The sequence below is a fragment of the Hemiscyllium ocellatum genome, chromosome 13 (genome assembly GCF_020745735.1).
Source record: "Hemiscyllium ocellatum isolate sHemOce1 chromosome 13, sHemOce1.pat.X.cur, whole genome shotgun sequence".
NCBI classification, from domain to species: domain Eukaryota; kingdom Metazoa; phylum Chordata; class Chondrichthyes; order Orectolobiformes; family Hemiscylliidae; genus Hemiscyllium; species Hemiscyllium ocellatum.
In genome coordinates, this window is record NC_083413.1 from 14,254,584 (window position 1) to 14,275,821 (window position 21,238).

General features: G+C 42.7%; 1 protein-coding gene across 5 annotated transcripts in view; it reads left to right on the plus strand.

The window, feature by feature from the left end:
• LOC132821781 (mediator of RNA polymerase II transcription subunit 12-like protein) overlaps positions 1-21,238 on the plus strand; it is a 604,412-nt gene that overhangs the window by 57,370 nt on the left and 525,804 nt on the right. For all 5 annotated transcript variants that reach the window (XM_060834551.1, XM_060834553.1, XM_060834556.1 and 2 more), the window contains exons 3-4: positions 4,802-4,993; positions 5,716-5,875. In XM_060834551.1, coding sequence (XP_060690534.1) covers positions 4,802-4,993; positions 5,716-5,875 — 352 coding nt within the window. The remainder of the gene's footprint in view (positions 1-4,801; positions 4,994-5,715; positions 5,876-21,238) is intronic.

The following is a 21,238-nucleotide window of genomic DNA, read 5'->3' on the forward strand; positions in this document are numbered from 1 at the left end:
GGGAAAAGACCTTGTCTATTTACTTGAACTATGCCCCTCATGATTTTTTCAATTTCTATAAGGTTACCCCTCAGTCTCTGACACTCCAGGGGAAACAGCCCTAGCCTGTTCAGCCTCTCCCTACAGCTCAAACCCTCCAACCCTGGCATCATCCTTGTACATCTTTTCTGAACCCTTTCAAGTTTCACAACATCCTATGGCAGAGACACCAGAATTAAATGTAATATTCCAAAAGTGGCCTAACCAATATCCTGTACACCTCCCAACTCCTATATTTGATGCACAGACCAGTAAAGGCAAACAAACCAAATGCCACCTTCAATATCCTATCTACCTGCGACTCCACTTTGAAGGAGCTATGAACCTGCACTCCAAGGTCTCTTTGTTCTGCAACACTTCCCAGGACCTTACCATTAAGAGTATAAATCTCCCCTGATTGGCCCTACTATAATGTAGCATCTCGCATTTATCTAAATGACCCTCCATCTGACACTCCTCAGCCTATTGGTTGATCTGATCAAGGTCACATTGTATTCCGGGTAACCTTTTTTGTTGTCCACTCCACCATCTATTTTGGTGTCATCTGCAAACTTGCTAACCATACATCCTACATTCACATCCGAATCATTTTTATAAATGACAAAAAGCAAAGGGCCCAGCTCCAATCTTTATGGCTTGCCATTGAGAAGCTGTCTCTTTGAATCACTGCAATCCATATTCTGTAGGTAAATGATTAAAATGGATTCAGGTGAGTACAGAGTTCTCTGACCTTGCCATAATTCCAATATCTTCCCAAAAAAAGACAGATGAGCCAGCCATTCTTCGGAGGACTACTCATGGGATCTTGTCTAACTTGTATTTCAGTGATATGAATATTTTGGTGATTGTTGAATACTGGTGGCATGATTTCATGTAGTCCAAAGCTTCATTTTCTCCCACCTTACCAATCCAAAAATACAATAGCATGCAATGAGATTTTGCTGCCCCCCGCCCCCCCCCCCGCAATGCATGATGGTAAGTTATGTCCAGTGCCATAGCAATGAGTTACCATTCAGGTGCTGTCATTTTGCAATGTTGGTTGAAGGTTAAGTATGGACCATGGCACCATTGGAGAACTCTCTTAATCGATTTTTTTTTAAACTAGTGCTGTGGAATTGTTTGTATTCAGGTCAGAGAGGAGATGGAGCCTGGGTGAAGTGACACCACCTTCAGTGCAGCACTTCCTCTGTACTGCATGAGACGGGATTTTTGTGCTTAGATTCTGGAGTTGGGCTTAACCCACAATTTATTAGCTTGGTGGAAAAAGTTCAATCATGTGAACCATGGCTGACAGGACTCAGGATTCAACTTGTGTATATTTTATGTCACAATTGAGGAGGGTCCCACTGTTCACTATGTCTGCCCATGAATGAAGAGTGACCATAATGGGCACATCCCTGGTGAGATGAATATACAAGTTGTATTGGCCCAGTTAATAGAAATGCCTTGCGAATCAGTAGATCATAACATCGTTGTACGTTTTAAGTGTACTTATGTTTAGTGTACTTGACCTGAAAGGCCTTTCCACCTGCCAAACACCTCAAACAAAACATTTCATTGGTGATATTTGAAATTTTTAATTGGGGTGAGATCTATGGTTAGTTGAGTGGAAAACTTTTCAGCTCCTCATACCTTTTGTTAAAAGGTTGCTAAGTTAAGTCTACCTAGGCCATCTTCTCTGCAGTTTAGAAAGGAGTTGAATGTTTTATTCCTGCCTTTCTTAAAAAAAACCACTGGGACCCCTGTAATCAAGGGTGTGTGTGATACAGGAGTTTAAGATAGAGGTGGAATGGACAGACACTGGCCACAAGTCATAGTCATAGAGATGTACAGCACAGAAACAGATCCTTCGGTCTAACTTGTCCATGCCGACCAAATATCCTAACAAAATTTAGTCTTATTTGCCAACACTTGGCCCATATCCCTCTAAACCCTTCCTGTTCATATACCCATCCCAGATGCCTTTGAAATGCTGTACTTGTACCAGCTTCCACCACTTCCTCTGACAACTCATTCTGTACATGCAGCACCCTCTGTGTGAAAAAGTTGCCCCTTGGGTCCCTTTTTAAATTTTTCCCCCCTCGGCCTAGACCTATGCTCTCTAGTTCTGGACTCCCCCCATCCCAGGGAAAAGACCTTGTTTGCTTATCCTATCCATGCCACCCATGATTTTATAAATCTCGATAAGGTCACCCCTCAGCCTCTGACACTCCAGGGAAAACAGCCCCAGCCTGTTCAGCTTCTCCCTGTAGCTCAAATCATCCAATCCTGGCAACATCCTTATAAACCTTTTCTGAACCCTTTAAAATTTCACAACATCCTTCTGATAGGAGGGTGACCAGAATTGCATACAATATTCCAACAGTGGCCTAACCAATGTCCTGTACAGCTGCAACATGACCTCCCAACTCCTCCACTCAATTGTCCGTCCAATAAAGGAAAGCATACCAAACAGCTTCCTCACTCTCCTATTTACATTGACTCCACTTTCAAGGAGCTATGAACCTGCACTCCAAGATCTCTTTGTTCAGCAACATTCCCTAGGACCTTACCATTCAGTCCTGTTCTGATTTGCCTTTCCAAAGTGCCACACTTACCCAAATTAAACTCCATCTGCTACTCTTCAGCCCATTGGCCCATCTGAACAAGATCCCATTGTACTCTGCGGTAACCACCTTTGCTGACCACTACACCTCCAATTTTGGTGTCATCTACAAACTTACTAACTGTACCTCCTCCATCTCATTGTAACTCCATTATGGAAACCCACTTGGTATTGCAGTGTGAGCTGTGTATTTATAATAACTGTGTCTCGTAACTGTTTTACACACAGTTCATGTGATTACCTATTTTGATGTGAAATGGCTGTTGTGCAGGCCATACAGCCTTGTTTATTGCACAATCTCATAAACATGCAATCATATTGTCACAAAATTGATGATCAATATTTAACGTTCGCCATTTGTCTTTAAAACCATCGGCTGAAAATGGTTTTAAAAAGAATGCTTTTAAAGTTTTGTTTAAAAATTATTATGGTGATCACCTGACCAATCGAGGTAACTCTCAGGGAGTGTGAAAGAGAGCGTCATAGAGATGTACAGCATGGAAACAGACCCTTTGGTCCAACCCGTCCATGCTGACCAGAAATCCCAACCCAATCTAGTCCCACTGCCAGCACCCAGCCGATATCCCTCCAATTCATATACCCAAAAAAAAACTGCAGCTGATTAAGGTGTGGAGAAATTTTCAATCTCTTGTTTTACTCTCACTAGCATCATAACTTCACACATTGACAATTGAAGATTACCCATTACTGTTCAGTTTTTCTGAAAACAAAAGGTAATGGTGTTCAACGTTGAATATACAAACCGTATTTCAGGAGCTTGCTTTGCGCAACAAAACAGGCAAAGAGAGCGACATGAACTGATAACAGCAAGGATATTGGAAGCCCATCTCTCTCTTCCTGTGTGGCCTCAAGCTCAGAAACTAGCCAATGAACAGTTACTTGGAGCAATGACCAATGGGGACATCTGCAGCATTACAGAAAAAGCCAGTTAACAAATAATTGTTTTAAATTCACTTGTGTGATGTGGGTGGTGCTGTATTTGTTGAACTTTGAAGATAGAAATGAGCTACTGCTTTAAACCACTGCAGTCTATTTGATGTAGGAACACCCACAATGCTATTAGGAAGGGAGTTTCAGGATTTTGACACATTTTGGACCTTGTTGTTTTCATCTGGCAACCAAAGAATTCTTAAGATCTGTAAAGACTTCTGCTTTTACCTTGTCTGCATTGCATCATCTTCTTTGCAAACTAGTATGTGTGTATGATATATTCTGTTATTTCATTTCATAGTAGCATGTAATAAACCCCTTCATACAAAGAACATTGGAATTAGCTCTCCTTCATTGATCTGGGAGGTTGAGGGGTTACCTTATTGAGATTTATAAAATCATGAGGGGCATAGACAATGTGAATCGCAAGGGTCTTTTGCCTAGGATGGTGAGTTCAAAACTAGGGGGCATATTTTTAAGGTGAGGAGAAAGATGTAGAAGGGACATGAGAGGCAACTGTTTCACACACCGATTGGTTCGTGTGTGGAATGAACTGCCAGAGAAAGTGGTGGGTGCGGGTATGGTTACACCATTTAAACAACATTTAGATAAGTTCATGAATAGGAAAGATTTGGAGGGATGTGGGCCATGCAATTGCAGATGGGACTAGTTTAGTTTGGGAACATGGTTGGCGTGACTCTTCAGACGGAAGGGTCTGTTTCCATGTTGTATGACTTGATGACTATATGACTATCTGGTTAATAAAGTTTATTTGAAGTGTAGTATCTATGTACTAAAAAGACATATTTAAAAGGCTTTTTTTGTGTGACTGATCGAGAAGGGTTTAAAAGCGGGCAGCTGTTAACCTTCCACAGTTCACTTTGTTGTAATACATGAATGAGGAAGTGTTCAGTTAATCGGTTGGTTGAATGATGTATGTTCACCAGAGGCCAAAAGTAGAACTATTTTCTATTCTTTATATCCTTGCTAGTTATGCATGTAGGCTTGCATGGAGCTAATGGGACACTGGGACTCCATGTCATTTCCAATGCAGCTGTGCTTCCATTACTGTATAGTTTGTTCCTGTTGTGGAATAATTGTTTTTCTGAAAAGATGTTTCCAAGTGAAAAAGTGTCCAAAGTAATGATGTTAAATCTCCGACACTGTCTCCCCATCCTAACTTCCATCATGGTTTTATCTTAACAGATAGGGGCCTATTTCAGTAGCATCTTGGCAGAAAAACTTAAACTCAACACTTTTCAAGACACAGGGAAGAAGAAACCTCAGGTGAATGCCAAAGATAACTACTGGCTGGTGACTGCCCGCTCCCAAAGTGCAATTCACATCTGGTTCACTGACCTTGCAGGAAATAAACCATTGACGGTTTTAGCCAAAAAGGTATGATTCTAAAATATTGTTTGATCTCTGCATTTATCTCGTGTGTGTGTGTGGTGTGATGGTGTGCATACGCTAGGTCAAATATTATTTAAACTAAACCTGGCACAAATATTTTCATTAATCCTATTCGGACATCTTATGGCACACCTCTGTGACCGGTGGGACGTGAACCTGAATCTTTTTATTCAAATGTAAGAATACTATACTGTGCCTCATGTATGCTGGCAAACTATATTTAATAATAGAAGTTGTTGGATTCGTGGCCTCTGGTATCTGAGAGTTAGAACTATTTTGGATTTAGTTTTTGTTTCAAGCTATCCAGGCCTGTGGTTACAAATTTAGAAATTTGTTTTTTTAAATATAAAGCAGGATTTCTATTTTATTTTGTTTCCTTTTTTTTCTCTGCCCGAGTTATCCTCACTGTCCTGATTCCATGCTTGTGTTACAGTACCTTAGGTGTAACTCGGTCTCTGATAACTGGTCCAAATGCCCAACGTTGATGATGAATGTGAGCTGGCTATGTTATTTTGAAATCATGACCTCTGTTTCTCTGACCCAAACTGGACAACATTCACAACAACGATTAGTGATAGGGTAGTGACGAGGTGGAAGGTGTTGGCAGGGGGTTTGCTGCATTTTTTTTTGCCTTTTCTGAATGGACCCAAGTATTCTGTGCATTATGACTTATGACCAACTGCATTTTTTTATTTCATTCTGCATAGGTCCCCATCCTTAGCAAGAAGGAAGAAGCGTTTGCTTACTTGGCCAAGTATTCTGTGCCAATGTTGAGGGGAGCGTGGTTGATAAAAATGACCTGTGCGTATTATGCTGCTATTTCTGAAGCCAAGATTAAGAAGCGACAGGCTACAGATCCCAACCTCGGTAATAAGAAAAAGCAAATTTCTCTTTTTCTGTCACTAATTCGATGATCACTTGCATGTAAAGGAGAATATTACAGTTTGGGGCTTTGTCTCTGTGGTACATATTATAGAAAGTTGTTAGCAGCTGAAAGGGTTAACTGATATAAACTCTGCTTATCAGGATATTATATAAAGGACTGGTGAAGCTAACCAGTTTGTTACCAGATCGGTGGTTACTCTAGTATTCAAGTTCCATATAGCTCAATACCAACATCTACTTGCATTCAAGTCTGACCTGAGACCTCCCAAGAGACAATGGTGTAACCCAGATGTGATACAACTAGCTATTAAACACTATACTATAAGCCTATTCATGTTCAACAAGAGTGAGCCTCTCTTCTGATGAAGAATTCACATGTGCAGCCTAGCCTGTTTAGTGTCAGTATCTCAGAAAGCTACAAATAACAATGTTTGCTAAACAATAATAAGATGAATTTTCAAAGCACTAATAATGTCGTAGATTGGCCCAAGTGCTTCACAACAGCGTTATCAAACAAAATTTATCACCAAACCTGATGAAGAATGTTACAATCCTAGACCAAAGTGCATAATTTACGTTATTATCTGGCTTGGGACCAGAAACATTACTTTTGAAAGTAGTCAAAATATGAGATCTGGGGGCAAAGAGAACAGCGTTGCGTGGTTTTGAACAAGCAGAAACAAACTCTACAATGTTAAAGAACAGTAAAATGATGAACATTACATATCCTATTATTAATTCTGGGTGTTAGAATTTTGACAATAGACTTTGATTGAACACCTCAAAGTACAAATCAAATAGCAAATATGGTCGAGATAGATCCGATGGATTTGGCAGCAACTCTTCATAGACATTATTCTAGTTAAACTTCACAAGTAATTATTTTTCTCTTATTCCAATCTGACCACTCTAGCTGTGCCAGAATGGGCTGTCTCCGAGACTGTCCAGATTAACCAATGATGTTATTGAATGGGGGGGTCAGACTTGAAGGACCAAATGACCTGCTTCTGTTTGTTGTTGATATTCTCCTTTCCTGGTTGATCATTCTTGTTTCACGTGTCTACACCATCCCTAAATGCTGAAACTACATTCCAGTATTCATTCACAAGCTTAACTCTAGCTCGTCACCACCAACTAGCTTCACCAAGTTAAAACTTCGGTTTTTCCCTCGACCTCTGATCCCGCTCAATTGCATTCAGCAAGAGCTGCTTGTGTGCTTATCAGCTTCCACCATCGCATCTATACTGAAATATTAATGATACACACACACTCACAGCTTCATCCAACACACAGCAACCATTTTATTTTCTCATCTCCTCAGAATGACTTCTGAAACGTGACTCCAACAATTGGCTGTCTGCTAATTCATTGAATTCCTTTACTGCCATCCAGCTGTTCTTGATTTCTCAGTCAGTGCCCCTGTGCAGAATCTGTGTAGGTAGCTGCCTTTCCAATATTATGGTGAACTGCAGCATTTGTAATGATTCTGCTTCACACGATCACTCGCTAATGGTGTCAACTGCTTGTAAGCCTTGAACTCCTCTTCAGTGACTTGCTGTAGATTCAAAGAGTTTTGGATGACCCAAGTTTATGGAGGACAGAATGTGAAGGTGACATTGGTTTAGGTGGTAAAATCACTGGACAAATAGTGCTGGGCTGCGCAGTGGCTCAGTGGTTAGCACTGCTGCTTCACAGCGCCAAGGACTGGGTTTGATTCCATCCTCGGGTAACTGGAGTTTGCACATGCTCTCTGTGTCTGTGTGGGTTTCCTCTGGGTGCTTTGGTTTCCTTCCATAGCCCAAAGATGGTGGATTGGCCATGGGAAACTTCCCCATGGGTTAGCTATGGGAAATGCAGGGTTACATGGATGAGGGGGTGGGTTTAGGTGGGATGCTCTTTGGAGGGTTGGTGTGGACTCAGCGGCCTGCTTCTGCACTGTCTGGATTCGATGATTCTCGCAATGCTGAAAACCAAGCTCATGTTCTGGGCACATGTTCAAATTCTACTGGAGCAGATGGTGAAATTTGGATTCAATAAAAAAAAACTGGAATTAAAAACTAATCAAATATAACCACTGTCGATTTTCTGTCCAATAGCATCTGGTTCACTAATGCTCTTTCAGGGAAGGAACTGAAATCCTTACCTGGACTGGACTACGTGTGACTCCAGATCCACAACAATGCGGCTGACTCTTAACTGTCCTCTGGGAAATTAGGGATGGACAATAAATGCTGGTTAGCTTGTGACACCCATGTCCCATAACCAGATTTTAAATAACTGTCCTGAGTGACCAATTGAAAACTTTGTTACAAACCTCTCCCTTATTCCTGGGCAGAATTGAATTGTTAGAATCCAGCCACTTCTGGAACTGTCTGCTTCATAAATGTTTCTGGCTATAGATTGATGGCTGACTAAGTTGGATGCAAATGGGACATTTCATCACAAAAATGAATGGGACTCACCTGGCCGAAGACATAATGTTATCTTAAAAGAAGAGAGAATAGTAGAGGGATGAAGAGTTTGAGTGAATTTCAGAAGTTAGGGCTTTGATAAGTTTAGGAACATCCATTGATGTTGAATCACGGAATATATAAGAGACCAGATTAGAGTAGCACAGATTTGTGTTCTGGATGGGCAGGATTTGAAGAGATTTTAAAATGCAGGCATTACCAGACTGGAAACCGAAATAAGTTAGCAAGAACTGGGTGAGAAGTGAATAAGACTAATGTATATAGGTCACTGAATATAGCAGATTCAGTGGCTTTTCACCATTGGAACATCTGTTCAAATCCTGCCCAGCCGTGATGACATGTAAGACTACCTTGTTTACTAGCTTTCAGAATCTTTAAGATCACGATTTCTCACATCCTGGTTCTAGTAGGATGAAGCCTATTGACACCAGCCTGTACACAATTTTCAATGTTATTCCAAAGACTGGAGGGGAGGGGGGGAATCAAAAGCAGAAAGTGTTGGAAGCACTTCACAGGCTAGTCAGCATCTGTGGATGAGTTAACATGACTAAATACGAGTCCGAGCTGCTCAACACCTGCCAACCTGGACAGACATACAGTTCAGAATCAAAGAGAAACTAAGCAGGTCTGTCAGCATCTGTGGAGAGAAAGCGGAGTTAATGTTTCGGGTCAGGTGATCCTCCTTCAGAACTGATCATGGCAAGGAAAAGGATGTTATATAGCAAAAGGCACGCTGTGAGGAGGTTGGAGTACATGTTGGGTGGAGAGAGAGAGAGAGAAAACAGCAGCTTGCCAGGCAACGGAATGGGTGAAAGTCAGCCTGGGGGAGTCAACAGCTCCTCGTGGGAACCATTAGTGGCTGACATTGGGTAGCTTCTGTTAACTGCCCCTGTGATGACAAGGTCTGCTGTGTGGGAGTTGGGGTAAGATTAGAGTCCAGTCCCTTCCCACTGAGATCTGCTATGTTAGTTCACGGTATCCAGCCACTTTCTCTTCGCCATGGGCGTGCAATCCTTTAGCATGTCCATCCCCCATCAGGATGATCTCTGGCTTCTCTGCTTCCTTTGGGGGGGGGGGGGGAGAGGCGGGGGAGGCCTGAATGGTCCCCCTCCTGTGCTTGGCCAAGCTCATTCTCACTTTGAACAACTTTGACCTGTAGAAAGTGAGAGGAGTTAAAGATGTGGCCATGGGTACCTGCATGGGTCTTTGTGGATTACCTGGAACGTTCCTTGTTCCACCCCTGCTCAGGAACCATCCGTAACTCCGTCTGAGGGTTATGAATGATCTCGGCAGTGCTGCTTCCCTCTCCTTCTGGAATTGGAAAAGTTTATCTGTTTCACTTTCAGCTTTGACTCTGCTCTCACCTTCACCTGATTGATCGCTAACTCTTGCATTCCCTGTCTCGTCAAGTGTGTTTCCATTTCTAGGGAGAAGTTGGTGACTAATATCCACTATAAGCCCACAGACTCCCAGAGTTACCCTGACTGTGTACGTCCTTACCCTGACTGTGTACGTCCTTACCCTGACTGTGTACGTCCTTACCCTGACTGTGTACGTCCTTACCCTGACTGTGTACGTCCTTACCCTGACTGTGTACGTCCTTACCCTGACTGTGTACGTCCTTACCCTGACTGTGTACGTCCTTACCCTGACTGTGTACGTCCTTACCCTGACTGTGTACGTCCTTACCCTGACTGTGTACGTCCTTACCCTGACTGTGTACGTCCTTACCCTGACTGTGTACGTCCTTACCCTGACTGTGTACGTCCTTACCCTGACTGTGTACGTCCTTACCCTGACTGTGTACGTCCTTACCCTGACTGTGTACGTCCTTACCCTGACTGTGTACGTCCTTACTGAAAATGTGTTGCTGGTTAAAGCACAGCAGGTTAGGCAGCATCCAAGGAACAGGAAATTCAACGTTTCGGGCCAGAGCCCTTCATCAGGAATGAGGAATGTACGCCCTTACCCTGGCTGTGCACGCCCTTACCCTGGCTGTGCACGCCCTTACCCTGGCTGTGCACGCCCTTACCCTGGCTGTGCACGCCCTTACCCTGGCTGTGCACGCCCTTACCCTGGCTGTGCACGCCCTTACCCTGGCTGTGCACGCCCTTACCCTGGCTGTGCACGCCCTTACCCTGGCTGTGCACGCCCTTACCGCAGACAGGTAGGAGGTTGGAAGAGCACAGCAAGCCAGGCAGCATCAGGAGGTGGAAAAGTCAACGTTTCTGATATTAACCTTCCTTCAGCACTAGATGTGGGGCTCAGGGAAGTTGAAGATAAAGTGGGAGAGGGGAAGGTGGGAAGAGTAGCAGAATGGTGAGTTAGTGACAAGTGGATACAGGTGATGGGTATAACTAGAGACACACTGTCTCCCAAGGTTGCAATTGAGCCCAGGTCCCTGGTTCTGTGAGTACTGAGCCACAGTGCCACCCTAAATGTAGACATTGAAAACACATTGAATCTGGAGTGGCTTTTCAGATTCCATCCTTTAGCCTTTTGGACATTGTTGCTTTGGTGTTTCTAATCTTTATGCAGTTTGACAAGTGCAGGGGAGTGGGACTGATTGGATAGATTTTTCAGAGGTAGTACAGCCATGATGGGCAATTAGCCTCTTCAACTATGATTTTTTTAAAAAGAAAGTTGACTAAAAGATAATGAGGGGCGGCACGGTGGCACAGTGGTCCAGGGGCGGCACGGTGGCACAGTGGTTAGCACTGCTGCCTCACAGCGCCAGGGACCTGGGTTCGATTCCCGCCTCAGGCGACTGACTGTGTGGAGTTTGCACGTTCTCCCTGTGTCTGCGTGGGTTTCCTCCGGGTGCTCCGGTTTCCTCCCACAGTCCAAAGATGTGCGGGTCAGGTGAATTGGCCATGCTAAATTGCCCGTAGTGTTAGGTAAGGGGTATATGTAGGGGTAGGGGTATGGGTGGGTTGCGCTTCGGCGGGTCGGTGTGGACTTGTTGGGCCGAAGGGCCTGTTTCCACACTGTAAGTAATCTAATCTAATCTATAATGCACCACAACTCAAAATTGTTTGCTTTCATTACCAACAAACGCTTACTACGAATGTGTTTCTTAAGATGATTAATTTATTTTTCAAAGTGTTTTCCTTTCAATGTTACCTCTTTGTCACAAAAGCAAAACACTGTAGGTGCTGCAAATCTGAAACAAACCCAGAACTCCGCAAATCTGACGCATTTGTGGAGAGAGAAAGAGAGAAAAACAGAGCTAATGTCTCGAGTCCATTGTGACTTCTTCAAAGCTGAGTCATACTGGACTTAGTGTTAACTCTTTTTCCTTCCACACAGATGCTGCCAGACCTGCTGGGTTTTTCCAACATTCTTTGTGTTTTGCTTTTCATATGTTGTCAGAGTCGTACAAATTGCAGGCAATCCCATTCTCTTCCACCAGTCAGTAGGGTGGCTCCAGAAATTCAGATTTCCTCTTTGATTCGTTGGCTTAGTCCAGTTGCTGATGGATCTGAATGTAATTGCTGTCGGAGATTGAGATTCTTCAGTGTCCTGGTATGATGCACCTGGATTATTGGCCATTATCAATTCAGATTCTCTTGGGTTGTGGTAGAGACTGCCTGACATGGTGCCAGCTGTGACTCACTGCTTAGCACGCTCCCCATTTATATTGAAAGACTGTGTGCTCAAGCTCCACTCTGAGCATGATCCATGCTATCACTGTAATGTGGTAATGACAGAGTACTGCAGTCCTTCAGATGAGATGTGGAGCCTAGTACCTGTCTGCTCTCTCGAATATAAAAGGGGAGGAATTCTTCCCAGTGACTCGAAATATAAGAAATGCTAGCAGGGTTACAGCTCCTCTAGCCTGCTCAGGCATTCAGTAAGATCATGGTTAATCATCTACTACCTCAGTGGCAGTTTTCCCAAATCCCCTGAGTCATGGCCAATAGTTTTAGGAAACTTAGCAGTTTTTGTTTTGGAAAGATGATTACCTGAGTCACTGTCACATTGCTGTTTGTGGGAACTTGCTATGTATAATTGCATCATTTTCTATGTAACAGCAATAACTATGCCAAGGAATACCTCGATGTCTTTGGAATGCCCTTGAGTTTATGAATAGTGCTAGTCCTCCTTTTTGTTTTCTTAACAGTTCTTGTAACTTTTTAAAAGTGTCAACCTTTTATTATTCCTGTTGCAACCTACAATACGTCTTTCCTCCCCTTCTCCATCCTCCTCTTTCCTCCCACACCACCCCTCCCCCAGCCCCACAATCCCTCCAGTGAATCCTTTCTGAAAACTCATAAATATCTTTTGTGCTCGTAAGTAACCACAAGAACAGATGTACTGGAGAGATCAAGTTAGGGAAGTTCCCTTGAGTGTATTTGTTTCAAATTAGTGATAACATTTTGTTTATGCGGGTTTTCTGCCTCTCGTCTTTGTCCTTTTGCAATGAGAAAGAAAATGCTCCCAATTAGCTGGGGAGCAGATGTACGACAAGTAACTCCCCATGATTTAAAAAAAACTGCCTTGTTTGTTATATTAAAAAAACCCAGAGGTTTCTAGGTTATATGTTATAGTGTGGAACTCTCCTTAGTTGTGAGGTATACCGTTCTGTTGGTGCCTGCTCTGACCGATTCACAACTCTGTTCCTATTTGCATGTTGTTTCCTAGCAAGGCCATTCACCATTTTCTCTTGCATCTGTTATCTACCTTGCATCTGGCACACCAACGTGTAATTTAACCCCATTTTGTACATGTGCAAACTAAACTACCTTTGCAAGACTGTGTGCGTTTGATATTGTGAATCAGCTTGCATCAGTCCTTTTGCTCATTTTATTTACTGAACACTTTTTCTACTTTCTGCTTCAGAAGTTCTTCCACTAGGTTCTGAAAGCAATGTCACTGCAACAAACGTGAGAATGGAACATATGTACAGCATGGTGGCTCAGTGGTTAGCACTGTTGCCTCACAGCACCAGGGACCTCAGGCGACTGTCTATGTGGAGTTTCTACATTGGCCCCGTATCTGCATGAGCTTTCTCCAGTTGCTCGGTTTCCTCCCACAGTCCCAAAGGTGTGCAGGTCAGGTGAACTGGCCATGCTAAATTGCCCATAGTGTTAGGTGCATTAGTCAGGAAATGGGTCTGGGTGGGTTACTCTTCGGAGGGTTGGTGTGGACTTGTTGGACCGAAGGGCCTGTTTCCACACTGTAGGGAATCGAAAAGAAATTTGAGCTGCTTGCTGGGGGCCATTTGGGCTTTTGAGCTTGGTTTAATCTCGACAAGATTGCAGTTACCTCAACCTCAACCTTCCTGCATGGTGCCCATCGCTTTTTGTTCCCAATTAGTTGGAAATGTGTGTTCTGTATGAAATCCATAATTAGGTCAGAAAACCAAATACAGGATAACCTTCTAGGAGAAAGTGAGACTGCAGATGCTGGAAATCAGAGCTGAAAATGTGTTGCTGGAAAAGCGCAGCAGGTCGGGCAGCATCCAAGGAGCAGGAGAGTCGACGTTTCGGGCATGAGCCCGAAACACCAACTGTCCTGCTCCTTGGATGTTGCCTGACCTGCTGCGCATTTTCAGTTCTAGGATAACACCCATTTCGGCAGTGCGATTTGGTATAAGGTCTCTAAAGAATTTGGGAATGATATTTTCAAGAACACTTACCTCTGTTCACAATAGTGTGATTCCACTGGGGATTGGTTCACACGTTTTGCGGAGTGTCTGCACCGTTCTGCACATGTGCCAATGCCAGCTGCCGACAGAACAGCTTTCTGTGAGGGGAGGTAACATAGAGAGCAGGTGTCTGTGAGGGGGGTACCGTGTAGAGAGCAGGTGTCTGAGTGGGGTACCGTGTAGAGAGCAGGTTTCTGTGAGGGCGGTACCGTGTAGAGAGCAGGTTTCTGTGAGGGGGTACTGGGCAGAGAGCAGGTTTCCTTAAATTTTTTAAAAGTACTGTGTTAAATTTACTTTTGTTTTGATGATAAATATGATATAAAGAAAGGCTACCACAAATTTCATATTGGATTTATTTGAGACTACCTTATATTCAAGCTCCCAGTTGTGAATCCTGATTGAAGGATGTAAAGGCCTAGTGGTATTATCGTTGGACTGTTAATCCAGGGACCCAGATAATGTTCTGGGAAAGCTGGTTTCGATCATTTAAGGTGTGCTATACTTTATGTTAGACTTTTAGGTACTTTTGAGCGATCGTGAATGATATTTCTTTGCTGGTTTGCCCCTAACTACACTTTTTTTCCCCATAGGCCCCACTGTTTCTATTGTGATTTTTCTGTTAAGCGAGGGTCCACTGGAACACAACTGCAGTGTTATAGGAGAAACTACCTGGAAGTTGTGTGTTCACACTGTTTCATTACTATTACACTTAAAGGAATGCTGCCTATTTAATAACCGTAGAACAAAGAGGTTAACAACTTGTTTAGTTTAGATGAGCCAAGTCTGACTGGTTTGGATGCCTCATACAAATCTTTTATCAGCGCTTATGTTTATTCATTCATGGGATGAGGAGGTTGCTGGCTAGGCCAGCATTTGTTGCCAATCCTTAATTATTCAGAGGTTAAGAGTTGACCACTTTGCTATGTGTCAGGAGTGACATATAGCCAGATTAGGAAAGGATGACATTTTACCTCTTGAAAGGACATTAGTGAGCCAGTTGGGTTTTTCCGACCATCGACAATGGTCATTGTTAGACTATTAATTCCAGATTTTGGATTGAATTCAAATTCCATCCCCCTGGGGAGTGTCACTGGGTTGTTTTCCAGCAACACATTTTTAAGCTCTTGCTCTCACGAGGACTGCTTTGAGGAAAATCGCATTGATGCATTTTAAGGGGAAGTGGTAAAAGGACAATAGGGAGGGACAGAAAAGTGAAAGGTCATTAGCCTGACCGGTTAATTCTGTTTCTCTCTCTGCAGAGGCTACCAGAGCTGCTGAGTTTCTCCAATGAGCATTTTATCATTTTTTTTTATTTTAGAAAGATGTGGAGATGTATCTAGATGAAATCAGTTGGAGGAGGTTTGGAGGGAGCCTAAGCATGAGCATTGGTTTGTCTCTGCGTAATTTTACATTTTTTAAATTTCAAGTGGAACTGATTTTTATATTTCAATTTGGAGAAAAGTCTGAGTGTGTTGACATGTGTGCACATTGTGGTAATATTCTGGGTATTAAATGTGAATGTGAAATGTGAACAAGCGTTAAGCAGTTAACAAATCAATTGGCCTGTGCTGATCAAGAAATTTGAATTTCAAAAATCACAAGAAAATAATTCCAAGCCAAATGTTTGCACCCAGATTCTAAAACCTTTCAAAATAAAATCTCACAGCACAAGGGGATCATTGACTCATTATTCCTGTGCCAGTTCTTTCCACTATCCTTTTAGCCCTATAAATCGTTTCATCACCCTATAAAAGGTTTTGTTTCAAATATTTATCCAGTTCCCCAAATGTTACTGTTGAATCTGGTTTCTTCACTCTTGCAGGCAGTACATGAATCATTCACAGGCTTTTAAAACAAAAAATTGAGGCAGCTATCCTTAATGGTTGAAGAAACAACTAACGTGAATGGGTTTGTGGAAGGTGAATGAATCAAGGGAAATGAATTAGAATTAGCTTTATTGTCACATGCACTCAAGTAACAAAATAACAGGAGTATATGTACAATGTCCCAACACATGGCACCATCTTGGGTATAAAGTACCTATGTACAAAAAATAGAGAAAATACAGAACAAGTTTAAAGCACATTACAGATATACATTGTGTAAGTAGAAGGTAGAAAAATAAGAAATAGAGCTAAAAAAGTAGCCTTTACAGTAGATAGTTGACCAAGAATTGGGGCTGTTGAAAAGTAATAGTCTAATGATTATAACTGTTCCTCCCCAAAAAAATGTTTTCTGCATGAGTCAGATGGTTTGCTATTTGTAAAAATATAGGAAATGTTACTGGCATTAACAGTTATGCGGTGAGTAATGTTTTTAATCTTGGCAGTGACAAGCAAACCCTTCAAACACGAAAGTAACAAACAATAATTTAATTCTTTTGAACATGCGATGTTTTGAATTGGGACAGTGGTCTGGATCCTTTGAGCATACTTGTTTAGGTCAGCTAAGAGCCACTTCCCCACCTTGTCATGGTCAGGAACGTTTTCTGAAATCATGGCTTTACCCTTGGGGGGGAGAACCTGTACTAAAGTGTATGTTCTGAGGTGGCCTTCATTGATTGGTTGGCTGCTTTCATTAATGCCACAGAGAGAGTTGGTAATCTGTGTAATTAAGTGCAACCTGCGTGGAAAATGAAAATCACAATTGCAACATGCACACCTCAGTTGTCACTGTTCAAATTTTTTGAATCCATTTGGAAGCCAACCAGAAATGTTAATTTGTAAACTCCTATCAAAGATTACATAGTTACCCAGTCAAGTTACTAAATGTTCTTATTTAACTTCGAAGAGCTGGGGGAAAGGAAACTCCTTTCGGTGCACTGAAACTCCTCTCTCCAATACTTGGCCCATGTTCCACTCTACGACATTTTGAATATACCTTTTTTTGCTTCAGAATGGGACTTGGTAGATGGTTCTTAATATTTATTATGTTGACATATGCATCTTTGAAATGTCTGTACTTTTGAGTTCAGCAATTCTGACTTGATTGGGATGAGGATCATGACAATGTTCATTTAAGGACAAAGCAGCTCATTTATGATCTTCAGTGTTCACTCTCTTCTTGGGGCACACTGCTAATTCTGTGTACTATCTACAAGTTGCACTGCAGTAACTCACTAAAAGATTCCTCTGATAGCACCTTACCAACCCACAACCTCTACCACTGAAAATGATAAGGATTGTAGTTGCTTGGGAACCCCAAACCGCTGCAGGTTCCCGTCCAAGTCCCACAACATCCTAACTTGGAACTGAATTGGATTGAATTATCTTTATTGTCACATAAGGTTCAGTGAAGCGTTTACAAGTTGCAACTGATGGTGCCATCGTAGGTACAGATTCTGAAATACAAATACTTGAGGGGAAAAACAAATTAGGAAAATAAAGAAGTGAAACATACAGCATTACAGATCATAGGAATAAATTAGAAAAATAAAGAAATAAAAAGTTCAGAATAACAGTCCTTCCAACCCAGTCTACGTCGGCACCTAGCCTCTAGTTTGGGTTGGGTCTTGCACTGGCTCTCACCATGAGGCCCGGGAGACTGCTCTGTTATCATCTCAAGGCTGGAGGTCCATGCTGATGCCATGCTGGGCTGCCATTCCTTCCTCCAGTGTCACTGGGTCGAAACCGTGGAACTCCATTCATAACAGCACTGAGTGTGTCCTCGCACCCCATGGACTCGAGAAGGTAGCTCCCCACTGGCTACTACTAAGCAATTAGGGACAGACAATAAATGCTGTCCAATCCTGCAATGCCCACATTCCATGATTCGGGTTCTAAAACTTGATTTGTTTTTTTTTCCCATGACATAACCAGTTTTTATTTTTAATCATTCTTCACTTACTTTGAAGTTCCCATTATAATCTGTGCCTATCCCAGAGTGACTACATTTGTTTGTTCCCTGCAGTATCTGCATTATTATAGAGTTACTGCAAAACCTCTTAGGTTGAGCTGTGCTCCTCTGGTTGTCTTTGTGAAATATTTATTTTAAGTATCATATTATTAGTGCACGAATGGAACTCCACTGAATTATTTTTGCAATATTTATTGTGTTAATATTTCTTGAAACGTTAGTCCTTTTAACGTAGAGGTTTTCCAATCAGTTGAAGGATTTCTTCATGTTGGAAATATTTATGAAATTTTAAAGTGCGTATTTCTCCGATACTTTTGTGTAAGGATGCCCATAAAAACTGCAGGATTGGACAGTTCAGCCCCTCAAGCCTGCTCTGCCATTTATTCCAATCTTGGCTGGTCTCCTCCCAGCCTCGACATCACCTTCCTGTCCACTCTCTGTAATCCATCAACCCATTACACGTGAAAAATCTTTTGCCTCCTCCTTACATTTACTCCATATCTCGAGCATCCACTGCACTTTAGGGTAATGAATTCCACTGATTCACGAGAGAAGTAATTTTTCTTCCTCCTCCATTTTAAATCTAATACCTCCCTCCTTAGCCTAAAATTGTAACCTTTTGTGAATAGTATGGTATTCGGCTAACTGAGTTCTGCAACATAGCTTCTTTTGGCATATCCAACCGCTCCCATGGCTGTGTCCCCCAGATTTTCGGTTTTTCCCCATTCTCCGAAATCCTTTTCCAAAGATGTTTTGCAGTGCTCCCATACTCCCCATTCTGACAGCCTTGGTAAATATGAGCTCTGTCTCTACAGTTCCACCCCCATCCATCTATTTGTTCCTGTGCTTTTGTTACCTAGTTTGTTTGCTAATTTTGTTTTAAGATGTTTTGAGTCCATTCCACACGAGCACTATAAAACAAAATAGCGATGCTCTCAATCCATGACATTTGTCACAACTAAGGGAATGTTTTTCATTGGCATTTGAATCTGGTCATTTTCCAATTGTAAAGAATGTCAAGTAGTTGGCCTTAGTCGATCAGTTTAAAGCAAGTGTGGTTTAAGTGGCATGGATTGAGCTGCAGTCAGTTTATTTTATTTTGTTTGTAGAAACAAAAATGGGAAGAATAAAGAGGGAGCAGAAATGTCTGATATGTGGTTTAATATTAAAGTTTTCAGGATTTTGTCTTAGCTCAGTCAGTGAGCTGGAAAACCAGCTGGTGGTGAGTTCTCCAAACAATGGGCAATATTGGGTTAGTCCAAGGTTCAGTTTGTAACTCTCCCCACCCTCTGAGATGATGGGCTGCAGGTTTAAATCTCCAAAAAGATGGTACGCAGGTGTAGCAGTTTTTAAGTATCAGGCTGGTTAGCATAGAGGTACAGTAGGAAAGCTGAGGGAATATTGCCTATAATTGTAAGAGGAACTGAATATAATCGTCTTGGACCCTATATACCGGCCACTGCAGCGGACAGCAACTGACAACCGGAAGTGGCAGATTCAAACCACTATAAATGTCGGAGGAATCGGCACAGAAGTGCTTCACAGGAGGCTCCCAAGCACTGAGGATGTCACCTAGAAAGGGGACGAAACATTTGCAACAAAAACTCCCAGCTCGGCGAACAGAACCACAACAACGAGCACACGAGCTACAAATCTTCTCACAAACTTTGAATGAAATTATGCTTTTGTTTTGCAGGGCACTAGTGAGACCACATCTGGAGTAATCTGCACAGCATTGATCATGTTGTTTAAAGATGTGGATGCAGTTCCAAGAATGTTGATCAGATTAGGATCTGCGGTGGATGGGTTTGTTTTATGAGCAAAGGTTTGGCAGATAAGGCTTGTATCCACTGGGAGAAAGTAAGGACTGCAGGTGCTGGACATTAGAGTCAAAAAGTGTGGTGCTGGAAAAGCACAGCTGGTCAGGCAGCATCCGAGGGGCAGAAGAGTCGATGTTTCAGACGTAAACATTATGAAGGGTTATGCCTGAAATGTCGACTGTCCTGCCCCTCGTATGCTGCCTGACCGCCTGTGCTTTTCCAGCACCATTCTTTTCAAGTGTAGAATTTGTAGGTGACTTGATAGAAGTATGCAAGATCTTGAGGGGTTTTGATGGGGTAAACGTGGAGAGGATTTTCCCCTTTTTAAGAGAAATTTTGGAATTAGAGATTGCCAGTTTAAAGTAGGGCTGAAGCTAATTTTCTTTTGAGGGTTGTGTGTTTTTCAAACTCTCTTCCTGCAAAGTTGGTGCAAGTAAGGCAGTAATGGATAGATATTTGAGTGAAGATTGTGGTGGTTGGCAGCAGTGTGAATTTGAGTTTACAATCAAATCAACTATGACTGTATTAAATGGTGGAGTAGTCATCATTGGCAGTCCCCTGTAGACGAGGATGATGCTTTTTCACTCTCTCTGGGTGAGTCCATAGGTGGCCATACAGAACGATGCGGCTACCACAAGCCCTGTTACATTCCAGGCACAAGGTGGTTGAGGGAAGCGGGGGTGGTACGTTAGTGTGGTAATGTGCTCCTTACTCTGTTTTAGCCTGGCTTCCGCTTTTTCTCGATGAGCACCTTGAGATTTGCCAATCACCTTCTCAAGGTGCTCCCCCACACTTCACCAAGTGAGGCCTTGAGTGCATCCTGTGTCCCCCTGGTCCTCACCTGCTGTTTTGAAGCTGAGAGTAGAACACCTGCTTGGGGAGGGCCGTGTCGGTCATGTGAACGATGCGCCCAACTCATTGCAGCTGATCAAGGGGCGTCGGTGCATCAGTGCTCGGGATATTGGCCTGAAATGCGTTGCCAGCTGTGGTGGTGGAAGCAGAGTCATTAGGGACATTTAAGCAACTACTGGACATGCACATGGATAGCAGTGAGTTGATGGGTGTGCAGGTTAAGTTATTTTATTTTACATTAGGATTAACCCTTGGAATAACATCGTGGGACAAAGGGCCTGTTGTGTGCTGTACTTTTCTATGTTCTATGGTTGATGATGCTGGTCTTGCTGCATCTTTTTCTCAGTGGATTCACAGGATCACATACAGGCAGTGTTGATGATGGTACTGTTCCAGCACCTTGAGGTGTCTGCTGTAGACAGTCCATGTCTCAGAGCTATCTAGGAGTGTCTTGAATACATCCTACAGCATGTTAGATGCCACAAACTCAGCAATACCTTGCACAAAGCAGAGGAGGCCATCCACCAGCTGAAGAACAAGAAGACTGCAGGAGTGGAAGGCCTCCCCACTGAGGCATTGAAGTACAGCTGCAGCTCCACGTCCTTGCTTTCCTTATCTGGAAGGTGGAGTGGTCTTGAGAGGATGGATAGCCTACTCTTGCTATTTAATAAAACAAACGACTGTGGAAGGTGGACGT